This window comes from Myxocyprinus asiaticus, chromosome 39, assembly GCF_019703515.2.
Source record: "Myxocyprinus asiaticus isolate MX2 ecotype Aquarium Trade chromosome 39, UBuf_Myxa_2, whole genome shotgun sequence".
NCBI lineage: Eukaryota > Metazoa > Chordata > Actinopteri > Cypriniformes > Catostomidae > Myxocyprinus > Myxocyprinus asiaticus.
In genome coordinates, this window is record NC_059382.1 from 3,961,525 (window position 1) to 3,974,403 (window position 12,879).

The 12,879-nt window shown below is 37.2% G+C and overlaps 1 protein-coding gene across 2 annotated transcripts; it reads left to right on the plus strand.

Moving 5' to 3' along the window:
- The first annotated feature begins 375 nt into the window (after positions 1-375).
- Positions 376-12,677, plus strand: LOC127429902 (glia-derived nexin-like). 2 transcript variants are annotated; one of them, XM_051679258.1, is made up of 9 exons: positions 376-491; positions 3,115-3,387; positions 3,666-3,893; positions 4,292-4,489; positions 5,581-5,779; positions 7,066-7,163; positions 9,628-9,714; positions 11,717-11,800; positions 12,068-12,677. In XM_051679258.1, exons 2-9 carry the CDS (start codon positions 3,132-3,134, stop codon positions 12,103-12,105), a joined length of 1,188 nt encoding a protein of 395 aa, XP_051535218.1. In that variant the 5' UTR covers positions 376-491; positions 3,115-3,131; the 3' UTR covers positions 12,106-12,677. The 2 variants fall into 2 exon arrangements, with proteins under 2 accessions (XP_051535218.1, XP_051535219.1); XM_051679259.1 differs by having other exon boundaries at positions 412-479.
- The last annotated feature ends 202 nt before the right edge of the window (positions 12,678-12,879 follow it).

The following is a 12,879-nucleotide window of genomic DNA, read 5'->3' on the forward strand; positions in this document are numbered from 1 at the left end:
ACCAGTTGCACAACACTTCTGGTCTAATTTTATTGCTTTTTAAATACATATAATTTTAGGACGGCACTAATAATAACCCACGTCCTTCCGTGTGGGTGTAATTTCCTGTTTGTGAAGACGAGAATTTAATGAAACTTTCACTGCAGGGCTTTTTCCCGCCCCTTTCCGAATCCCACTATGCTGTAGTCTCGGCTACTGAATATTAATAACGTAACGGGACACTCGCACCGTAGTCCTACGTGATTGGCTTAACGGCTGGCAAGCACTGGTTAGAGGGCGGGTGAACGAATCCTAATATGGCGAAGGCGTGGCTCGTGAATATTAAGTAGATTGCCTGATTGGACGCTCACAGTGACGTCAGCACAGCGTTAATAATATTCATGCACCAAACTTGCGGAGAGGGCGGAGTCTGTCGCTACGGACAGACATAAATAAACGGAGGCTCGCGTTCAGTTACCTGCGTTTCTAAAGAATTCCAGGTGCGTCTCCAGGTCAGTGAAGCATTTTATATAAAGATTACATCTTATTTTGCATCTCATAGACTACTCTGTTTGTTGAATCTTAATGCAGGCATTAGTTACGTGCGGGTTCGCTGCTGTGTGTGTAGTTCCTGTATGTTTGTTATTGGGTTTATTACAGATATAACGGAACGGTTTACATAGAGCGTTCTGTTGGTTGGATTGTTTTGGGGGGGTTATTGTCTATCAGTCACAGACCCCCGCCCCTATTTGTGTTCAGACTCAGTTTTAAAGTGTATAAATAATCACAGTTGCTGAAACCGCCATAAAAAGTTGCCTAAAGGAAACTAACGCTTTATGGTGTTTATACTATACTCAGACTCTATAACCGTCTTAAAGGGATAGTACACCCAAAAATGAAAATTCTCTCATTGATTACTCACCCTCATGCCATCCCAGATGTGTATGACTTTCTTTCTTCTTCTGAACACAAATGAAGATTTTTAGAAGAATATCTCTGCTCTGTAGGTCCATACGATGCAAGTGACCACAACTTGAAGCAACTGAAGCTCAAAAAAGCACATAAAGGCAGCATAAAAGTAATCCATAAGACTTCAGTGGTTAAATCCATGTCTTCAGAAGTGATATAAGTGTGGGTAAGAAACAGATTAATATTTAAGTCCTTTTTTTTACTATAACCTCCACTTTCAAACAGCGCACTTATCTCTTAAGAGTTCTTCTTCTTTTGTTTTTGACGATTCGCATTCTTCGTGCATATCGCCACCTACTGGGCACTGCGGGCAAGGAAGATAATTCATAGTAAAAAAGGACTTAAATATTGATCGGTTTCCTACCCACACCTATCATATCACTTCTGAAGATATGGATTGATAGTGTGTATGTTTAAAACTATTTGAAGAAGTCACATTGTTTTGGATTCTTTCTCAACTGTGCCTTCAAATAATTGCCACACACTCACTTTCCTTAATCAAATAAATTCCTGAGCTGCAAGCCTGTGTGACAGGAAACAGAATAGCCCAGGGGTGTGTGTGTGTGTGTGTGTGTGGAAAGATCAGACAGACACGAGGAGTGTGGAAATGTGTGTTGCTTGGAGCCATTCTTCTAGAGAGAAACATTTGTGCAATCGTGGTCTACAAAGAGACCCGAAAATACCGATTAGATCTAGTGAACTGAGAAACGTTGGTGTGTTGCTGTGAAATTGTTTGGGTTTGGTGTGTGTGTGTGTGTGTGTGTGTTCAGAGATCTTTGACAGTATCTGTGATGTGGTTAGTGTATATGTCGTAAGATGTGTCTTAGGTCAGTTGTCCTGGCAGGTTTGAACTGTGAATTATATTTCTGTGATTGACGTTTATTATGGCTCTCTCATTGAATTTAGGTTTTCTGTGGGTCATTGAAGACTTTGTTAGTAGATGGGTTAAAATCATCAACTTCTGAGTACTGTTTTTTTATTTAATTTTTATGATGGATAATATAACCATTTTTGAATGTTTAATTGTCCAATAACTGATATGCAAAACTGTTTTGTTTTTTCAATTATTGTTTTATTTCTGCCTTTTGACAGAATAACTATGTCATATGTATATGTCATATTGAGCATTCATAATAAAACCAGAAATGTGCTTTAAGTGCAAAAGGGCCCATTTTGATTGAATGTTGACAAGCAGTTTAAGAATGTTTGTAATGAATTAATGATGATGTACATGATAAAAATAAAAATAATAAAAAGCTGCTGTATAGAAATATAAATGGGGATTTTATTAGGCTAATTATTTAATTATATATAATATTAATTATATGTTATTCATTAGGCTTTATTTTGTTTAATAGAATTGATTGTGCTCTGGTCTTTTTTTAAAATCTCATATTTATCCTCATGCAGTCTTATAAATAACGGCAGTAAAATATCTAGCCTAATTTAGAGTTTAATATTTTAAATATGTCTGAAATATGAACCCCTGATACAATATGCAGAAATAGTCCATTTATTTTATGGGTTTTAAAGAAGAAAAATATCAATGTTTAAATAACTTATTTATAACTTATAATATGCATGTAAAGGTAATTTTTATATATATATATATATATATATATTCTTAAATAAATATTAATCACTCCACATATTTTAGGGGTAAGAACATGCGAACTTGACATAAAAATTGTTAAAAATATGCTTTATTTTTATAGTTTTAAAAATACAAAAAATCTAAATGGAAAAAAAAAAAATTATCAATCATTGACCCTTACCCTTAATTGTAAAAAAACAAAAATATTGTGATAACACTTTACAATAAGGTTACATTAACATCAGTTAACATGGACTAACAATGCTGTTTTTTTTTTAACAATACTTTTAAAGAAATACATTTTAAAATGCAAAGTTGTATAAGTTCACATTAGTTAATGCATTATAAACTAACATGAATTAACGCTGAACAATTGCATTCCTATGAATTAACATTAACCTAACATTAGATTAATTCTGTAAAATTGTTCATTATTAGTTCATGACACCTAACGCATTTGTTAATGTTAACAAATAGAACCTTATCAATATTGTGTTACCAATATTGTTGTTTTTATGAGCACTAAATTTATCAACTTTACATTTTCCCATTTTCTTTCTCTCTGTCTCAAGTGTGTGTGTCCCGCACGATGTGTGTCGCTCTGCGTGTGTGTGTGTTGTTGGCGGTGTGTTCTTTGAGCTGTGCCGTTCCTCAGTCGGCATCGTATGGAGAGAGAGGCTCTGATCTCGGTCTCCAGGTGTTTTTGCGTGTGGTCCAGGACAAACCACAGGACAATGTGGTCATGTCCCCTCACGGCGTGGCCTCTATCTTGGGCATGCTGCTCCCGGGGGCCCACGGGGACACTCAGCGGCAACTGATCACAGGCCTCAAATACAAGAAGACGGGTGGGTGGCTGTTTGCTCTTTTTTTAGTTAGTTATTTTTGTTTGGTTTTGTCTTGTGGATTTTATTTGGGCATTTAACTGTGCTAGAGGCGTCAAAAGACAATTTGGGCTGAGCAATACAAGCTAACTTGTGGTCTGAAATTGAAAAGCTGATCCCACTTAAATTCAGTGTAGAATTTGTACTCTGAGTCAAACTATTCCTGCAGTTTACTGGTTGAATCAAGGCACCTCAATAGATTGTTTGGTGTTTCTCTCTCTCTCTCTCTCTCTCTCTCTCAGGTCCATATAAGATGTTGCGTAAACTGCACAAGTCCCTGACGTCCAAGTCCAACGCTGATATAGTGACAATCGCCAACGCGCTGTTCCCCAAAGAGGGTTTCAGCATGCACGAAGACTTCCTGACAGCCAACAGGGAGAACTTCCTGTGTGAGAGTCAAAGTCTTGACTACAGCGACCCAGAGAAGGCTGCAGACGCCATAAATGACTGGGTCAAAAACAGCACTAAAGGTACAGCTCATATTGACCTCTGACCTCTGGGCTTGCTCTTCTAACACCAGACTCAATGGAGGGAAGTTTCTAGGCTGGATTAGTTAATTAAATTGGATATTAAACCCTAAAGAAGCTTTGATCTGAGTTTAGAGCTGTTATAATATATGATATATTATATATATATATGTATTTATACTAGTCCACCAATACGTGTCCACTTGAATTTTCTTTTTGCCTTTTTCCAATTAAATTGTTTTATGTTATCAGCATTAAAAATGGTAAAAAATAAATAAATAAATAAATAAATAAATTGTATATTATATTTTCAATGTGGACTTTTCATTATAATTATAATATTGATGTAGAATATTATTTTTAATTATAATAAATTAATATTGCTCTGTTTTTGTTATTAGGCCATATTCCCAGTCTTGTTTCACCGGATATGTTGGATCCGGCTACGACCCGTTTAGTGGCTGTAAATTCCATTTATTTCAAAGGCTTGTGGAAGTCACGTTTCCAAAGCCAGAACACCAAACCGAGGAGCTTCACAGCAGGAGATGGAAAATCATACAAAGTGCCCATGATGTCTCAACTCTCAGTCTTTAACATAGGTGAGATGTAATCATATTCTGCAGAGTAAATACATTATTTTGCATACAGAAGTATTGTGAAATAATTTTTCCTGCCATGTGATCCGTGCAGTTGTCTGGCTGTGTGTGGATTTGTTTTCCAGAAATTACAATGCAGTAAAGACATGGCTACTTTTTAATAGCTGGGAACGCTGCAGTATTGTAACTTAACAATTCCTCAGAACCCTGCATATGGGACTGAAATAGTGTAAAATGTGAATTAATTGAATTCTAATGTAAAACCCAAGTGTCTCTGTCCACCTACAGAAGGATTCAATCTGCTGAAACCTCAATGGTCCTTTATGTTGCTTTTTACTACTTTAAAAATAAGGACTTTACTAGTGGTGGTGGTGTAATGGACTAAAGCACATAACTGATAATCAGAAGGTTGCTGGTTCAATCCCCACAGCCACCACCATTGTGTCCTTGAGCAAGGCACTTAACTCCAGGTTGCTCCAGGGGGATTGTCCCTGTAATAAGGGCACTGTAAGTCTCTTTGGATAAAATCAACTGCCAAATGCATAAATGTAAATGTACTAGCAGAATAAAATGTTTTATAGACTGTGTTAGAGAATGGCACTTATATAGTTCATCAGGGCAATTGGGATTCGATCGGCGATGTTAAATATTGCAAACTGTGTTTTGAAGAACTCTCACATATGCATATGTGGTGAATTTTAGAATCATGAATATAATTTTTCAGAGACGTGCAGTATAGCTGTAGTCTCCCATCACCAGACTGTTTTTTTAATGTTAAAATACTTACTCGTACCCAAACTTAGCATGGATGCTATTAGAATGCTATTTATAGGTTGATTTCCCGAAAAGTGTGACACTGTGAAAACTGTTCTATTTGTTTGAGCATTCTGACCAGCCAGACATAGCAACATTAACTCAACCAATGGCATGAATCTGTGGCGGGACTGTGTGTTTATCAACCAATGAAAGACGGGAGTGTTCTGGGGAAACTTGTTTGAAAATAATTATTTTTGCAATTCCATTTTGATGATGCTGGACTTTGAAAGTGAACGATGTCTGATTCTAACTGACTGATCTCTTTCTCTCTCTCGCAGGTCAAGCGAGCACTCCAGAGGGATTGAGGTATACAGTGATTGAACTGCCCTATCATGGCAACAGCATGAGTATGTTCATTGCGTTGCCGTCAGAGGATGCCACGCCCCTCTCTGCCATCTTGCCACACATCTCCACGGCAACCGTCCAACGCTGGACCAAACGCCTGGCCCAGAGGAGGATACGCCTCCTGATGCCAAAGTGAGACACGTGTTTTCAAATTTATCCTCGCATATTCACTTGGATTTTTGGAAATTTGTTTGTGCACACAGAACATTACAGTGAGACTTATAAATAATAGGACATATAACAGAATGGCGTATGCACATGTGCAAGTGGTAATGTATGTGGAAGGTAGGGGTATGTACAGTTATTGAATTAAATATGTGAATTTACATATGTACATGAGATATTTATTTATATACATTATTGCACTATGGGGGAGTCCTGAGGCAGTTTAATTGTTCATGAGGAAGATGGCCTGAAGGTAAAAACTGTTCTCGTGCCTGGATGTCCTGGCGCTCAATGCTCTGTAGCACCGGCCAGAGGGCAACAGTTCAAAGAGGGAGTGGGAAGGGTGTGTGGGGTCCAGAGTGATTCTACCTGCATGTTTCCTCACTCTGGAGACATGCAGGTCTTGGAGGGTGGGTGGGGGTTACCAATAATCCTCTCAGCAGTCCTGACTGTCTGTTGTAGTGTACTTGTCTGATTTGGTGGCTTAACCAAACCAGACAGTTATAGATGTAAACAGGACAGACTCATTGACGACTGAGTTGAACTGTGTCAGCAGCTCCTGTGGCAGGTTGAACTTCCTCAGCTGGCGAAGGAAGTACAACCTCTGCTGAGCCTTCTTCACAGTGGAGTCTATGTGGGTTTCCCACTTCAGGTCCTGAGAGATGGTAGAGTCCAGGAACCTGAATGACTCCACTGCTGCCACAGTGCTGTTCAGGATGGTGAGGGGAGGGGGGGATTTCTCCTGAAGTCAAATATCATCTCTACTGTTTTGAGCGTGTTCAGCTCAAGGTTGTTGTGACCGCACCAGACAGCCAGCTGATCAATCTCCCGTCACCCCTTGAACACCCTAGCAACTGCACAGCAATGGCACATAACACCCTAGCAACCACCCAGAACACCCTAACAACCACATAGCAACCAACCAGAACACCCTAGCAACAACCCCTAAAACACCCTAGCAACTGCATAGAACCCCCCCCAGAACACCCTAGCAACCAGATAGCAACCTTCCAGAACACCCTAGCAACCACTCAGGACACCTTAGCAATCACATAGCAATCACCCAGATCACCATAGCAACCACCCCTAGAACACCCTAGCAACCGCCTAGAACACCCTAACAACCCCATAGCAACCACCCAGAGCACCTATAGCAACCACATAGCAATGCACTCACAACCACCTAGCACTGTGGCTGTAAGTTTAACATGGACAAGCACATTTACATTTTCTCTCTGTCTGTATGAGAGTAGGTTCACAGCTGAGGAAGAGGTGGATTTGGAGGGTCCTCTCACAGCGTTGGGAATCAAAGACATCTTCAGTCAGGATAAAGCTGATTTCAGATACCTGAGTGAGTGACAGCTGTCAGTCATGCACAACAGCGCAAGCTGTGTTTGCTCAAAGCATATTTTTATGAATGTTTTTTTAACAACAATATGCATCTGTGTGTATGAGCAAAAGATGTTGTTGATTGTTGACTGTAAACTGTAGCTGGTGAATCATGTCTCACAGTAGACAGTGAAAATATGAGTCACAGTGACTTAGCTCACTGGTCTCCATCCAGAGACACTCCCAGTACCACACTGCTCCGAATGACATCCCAGTTCCCCTCAAAGCCTTTGAATTATTTCTTTCATTCCCTTCCTGCTTTTAACTAACCACATTGAGTCTGATTTACAGCAAGAAAAGGGTTCAATAACATCAAAAATACTAATGAGTCGGTGAATCACTGTGACCTTTAACTTAAGAGTACAAAATGTTATCATGACAAACCTATAGGATTTCAAACCCTTGACAGTTTTAAACCTTGTCTTAGAAAAACCTATTTAGTTTAGCAAGTGCTGTACATTCAGTTTTGAGTAGATTAAGATGGAAAATATTAGAAACAGCCATCTGTGGAAAGAAATGTAAGGATCAAATATGAGGACATACAAATATACTGTACACTACCAAAATGTAAACAAAATTGACAATTACAGCATTCCATTAAAATCTAGTCCTGTTGCGTCAAAGGTTTCTATGCACATGCACATTGCACATTGCACATTGGAGGGGCAGTGGTGGCTCAGCAGTTAAGGCTCTGGGTTGCTGATCAGAAGGTTGGGGGTTCAAGCCCCAGCACTGCCAAGATTCCACTGTTGGGCTCTTGAGCAAGGCCCTTGACCCTATCTGCTTCAGGGGTGCTGTATCATGGCTGACCCTGCACTCTGACCCCAGCTTGGCTGGGATATGTGAAAAAAAAAAAAGAATTTCACTGTATATGTGCAAAATGTATAATGTGTGAAAAATAAATATTATTATTATTATAATTATAAAAAGCATAATCGGTAATTTCCATGCTTCCATTTGTAATATTTCATAGTTTTGATGATTTTATTATTCTGAGTTGTGGAAAATAGAATGTGTTTCCAAACTTTTAACTGGTAATGTATATAGAGAGACAGATGCTGTATCAGAAGATTCATATCAACCAGAGAAAGGAAGGAAGAGTTTTGTGAGCAGTCTGTTTTAGACCTGAAGTGATGCAGCTGGTGCAACCTGAAGTTTGTCGTTCTTTTGCCCCCTTGTGGCAGTCTGATGTACTGACTGTCTTTTGAGGAATCATTTGCTGTAACAAAATTGGCTTACTTTTAGTACTCAGTTCAAGTATGTACTGTGTAGTTCTCTAGTGATGACTTGAATATGAAGTAAGAATTTCAGTATTGGGACATAATACCTACAATGTCATAAACATCTCTTGTCTTCCACAGATATATAATATTCTAATCTCACATACTGTATATGATGGATAGTTTGCTAATTGTAGGGTACCTGCTTGATTAGATAAAAAGAACACAAACGGTTTCAGCCTCTCTGTATTACTGCAAATATGTGTGTGTATTGCTGTAATATGGTGAATATATTTAAGTTTTTATTAAGTTAATATTATATTGTATCAATTTAATATAGAAAACTCCATTATATTCTTTTTAAATTATGTAAAATAATTTATATAATGTGTGTGTGTGTGTGTGTATATATATATATATATATAATGATCATAATATCATATATATAATTAATTGTTTGATAGCCCAAAATAATACAAATAATAGTAATTGTATTATAATACAATGCAATATAAATTATATATATATATATATATATATATATTATTATTATTATAATATATTATAATTATAATACAATTATGATTGTATATTTTATTTATATTCATCATTATGTCCTACTGTATTAATATTTATTAATATTATATTGTATTAATTTAATTTAAAAAAATTATAACATAATTATTTCAATATTTTGTACAAATAATTGGATATATTCTGCTATATCAAGAAAATAATTATAAATCTGAGAAATAATACATATTTTAGGAAAATATTAAATATTTAAGAAACATATTTTTATTTATATTCATTATGTTCTTCTGTATTAATTTGATATTTATTAATATTATATTTTATTAATTTTATATAAATAACAAAACATTAATTATTTTAAGATTATTTAAAAATAATTATTGTTATACTATTTTTACATTTACATTTATTCATTTAGCAGACACTTATCCAAAGCGACTTACAAACATGAATAATACGATTCATCTTAAGGAGATGGTAGTATGAAAAGTGCTGCATTATAAAGTTTCAATTGCATCAGAAAAATACTATCCATGATTAGAGTGCAACAAGAATACTATATACTGTATATATATATATATATATATATATATATTATAGAATTATATAAATTCTATTTAATTAAATGAATACAAGGTTTTATGTTAAGTGCAGACTTTGTGTGTGTAACAGGTTCAGAGCCTGTCTATGTGTCCAAAGCACTGCAGAAAGCCAAGATAGAAGTCAATGAGGATGGAACCAAAGCCACTGCTGCCACCAGTAAGTTAATAAGTGTCTGTAGTAGTGGTTACTATGGCAACTATTACTATTGTTACCCAAATAAGAGATTTGAACAAACCTCTAACTCCTAAGTAATAAACTTTGGTACGTAACTTGTACATAACTTAAATCATGCATCTGATGTGAGTGATATATTGCCTTTTTATGAAAAATACAGTGGTGTGAAAAAGTGTTTGCCCCCTTCCTGATTTCTTATTTGTTTGCATGTTTGTCACACTTAAATGTTTCAGATCATCAAACAAATTCAAATATTAGTCAAAGATAACACAAGTAAACACTAAATGCGGTTTTTAAATGAAGGTTGTTATTATTAAGGGAAAACAAAATCCAAACCTACATGGCCCTGTGTGAAAAAGTGATTGCCCCCTAAACCTAATAACTGGTTGGGCCACCCTTAGCAGCAACAACTGCAATCAAGCGTTTGCGATAACTTGCAATGAGTCTTTTACAGCGCTGTGGAGGAATTTTGGCCCACTCATCTTTGCAGAATTGTTGTAATTCAGCCACATTGGAGGGTTTTCGAGCATGAACTGCCTTTTTTAAGGTCATGCCACAGCATCTCAATAGGATTCAGGTCAGGACTTTGACTAGGCCACTCCAAAGTCTTCATTTTGTTTTTCTTCAGCCATTCAGAGGTGGACTTGCTGGAGTGTTTTGGATCATTGTCCTGCTGCAGAACCCAAGTTCGCTTCAGCTTGAGATCACGTACAGATGGCCGGACATTCTCCTTCAGGATTTTTTGGTAGACAGCAGAATTCATGGTTCCATTTATCACAGCAAGTCTTCCAGGTCCTGAAGCAGCAAAACAGCCCCAGACCATCACACTACCACCACCATATTTTACTGTTGGTATGATGTTCTTTTTCTGAAATGCGGTGTTACTTTTACGCCAGATGTAATGGGACACACACCTTCCAAAAAGTTCAACTTTTGTCTTGTCAGTCCACAGAGTATTTTCCCAAAAGTCTTGGGGATCATCAAGATGTTTTCTGGCAAAAATGAGACGAGCATTAATGTTCTTTTTGCTCAGCAGTGGTTTTCGTCTTGGAACTCTACCATGCAGGCCATTTTTGCCCAGTCTCTTTCTTATGGTGGAGTCATGAACACTGACCTTAACTGAGGCAAGTGAGGCCTGCAGTTCTTTGGATGTTGTTGTGGGGTCTTTTGTGACCTCTTGGATGAGTCGTCGCTGCGCTCTTGGGGTAATTTTGGTCGGCCGGCCACTCCTGGGAAGGTTCACCACTGTTCCATGTTTTCGCCATTTGTGGATAATGGCTCTCACTGTGGTTCTCTGGAGTCCCAAAGCTTTAGAAATGGCTTTATGACCTTTTCCAGACTGATAGATCTCAATTACTTTCTTTCTCATTTGTTCCTGAATTTCTTTGGATCTCGGCATGATGTCTAGCTTTTGAAGATCTTTTGGTCTATTTCACTTTGTCAGGCAGGTCCTATTTAAGTGATTTCTTGATTGAGAACAGGTGTGGCAGTAATCAGGCCTGGGTGTGGCTAGATAAATTGAACTTAGGTGTGATAAACCACAGTTATGTTTTAACAGGTGGGGCAATCACTTTTTCACACAGGGCCATGTAGGTTTGGATTTTGTTTTCCCTTAATAATAACAACCTTCATTTAAAAACTGCATTTAGTGTTTACTTGTGTTATCTTTGACTAATATTTGAACTTGTTTGATGATCTGAAACATTTAAGTGTGACAAACATGCAAACAAATAAGAAATCAGGAAGGGGGCAAACACTTTTTCACACCACTGTACCATAGATTTACATTTTGTGGGTTTTCACACTGTTAAAGTTAAACACAATTTATAAACATCCACAACTTTCTTTCATGCAAATTAGTGCTGTTAGTAGCTCACGGGGATGGGTCATCCAGTGAGACTCTGCAGCTGAGGTCATGACCTTTCGTTCTCATTCTTTTGATCTCTCTCTCTCTCTCTCTCTCTCTCTGTCTTTCTCTTTTCAGCTGCAATCTTGTATGCTCGATCTTCTCCTTCATGGGTGACTGTGGACAGACCGTTCCTGTTTCTTATCAGACACAACCCTACAGGTACACAAATGCATCCAAGACAAAAACTCACACCTCAGTGTGTCGTACTTTTTAACTTCAACTTTATTTATATTTTGTTTACACTAATGCTTGCTATAGTACCCTCTTGTAGGGCAATGAGAAGTTATACGTAATTGGGTTATGAATTGCGGTCTGACACAGAACGCAACAACGTATGAAATTGGGCTTTTGTGGCTAGCGTCTGTGTTTTTATTGTTGCATATAGCGTATTTCGGGCCTAACATAAAAGTATCCATTCTCTTTCAGGAACCATTCTGTTCGCTGGCCAGATCAACAAACCTTGAGTTAGAATCAAAGAGAACTGATGTCCTGTATTTCTCACCAATGTACGACTCTATCTCACACATCAACCCACAACTCACTGCACACACACAGATGGATATATTCAACGTTTAATGTGAGACTATGCGTTCTGTACCTGCAATGCTCTGCTCTGTTGTCTGGAGTGTCTTTTTTACTTTCTTATTGCATTAGACAACAGCATGTATTAAATTGCTTGATATCTTTATATTCTTGGGAAAGATTATGTAAGATTTTATACATATTTTATCATTTGGGTCTTATGCAAAACTCTCACAAAATGTGTGACTGAAATGCTGCCGTAACTTTTGTTCACGCTGTGATTTTTCTTTATACTGTCCCTAATAAAATGCATTTTTATTTCATTAATTCATTTAAAAATTCAATTAATTTGTTTTATATCAGTGATGCATTTTCAAGCATTGAGTCACATTTAATTCAATACGATACCAAAACAGGTTCACCTGGTGTCTTTGTTTATACAACTCTTAAGACTACATTTACATTTGCGAACATAGTACTTTTGTTTATTTAATAAAGAAGTATATACACGTTAGTTTTGGTGTCCTTACTTTTTTATGCCTGGAAGGTCGGACATTTGTACAAAAAAATAAAGAAGAAAAAAAAAATGATTCATGAACAGCCCAATGAAAAACATCTTGCCACATCCTTCTGAGAATCAGGAAGAAAGTAGACATCCTGGGCTTTTCTGATATGACAAATGTGGGTGTGTGACCAAAACTGTCATTTTAATGTAT

What these genes read in the sequence shown, in the direction of transcription:
- LOC127429902 (XM_051679258.1), top strand. Translation starts at nt 3,132, where the DNA reads ATGTGTGTCGCTCTGCGTGTGTGTGTGTTGTTGGCGGTGTGTTCTTTG. An exon ending in ACTCTCAGTCTTTAACATAG is followed by an intron (nt 4,490 to 5,580) that starts GTGAGATGTAAT and finishes TCTCTCTCGCAG; the next exon opens with GTCAAGCGAGCACTCCAGAG. An exon ending in TATCAGACACAACCCTACAG is followed by an intron (nt 11,801 to 12,067) that starts GTACACAAATGC and finishes ATTCTCTTTCAG; the next exon opens with GAACCATTCTGTTCGCTGGC.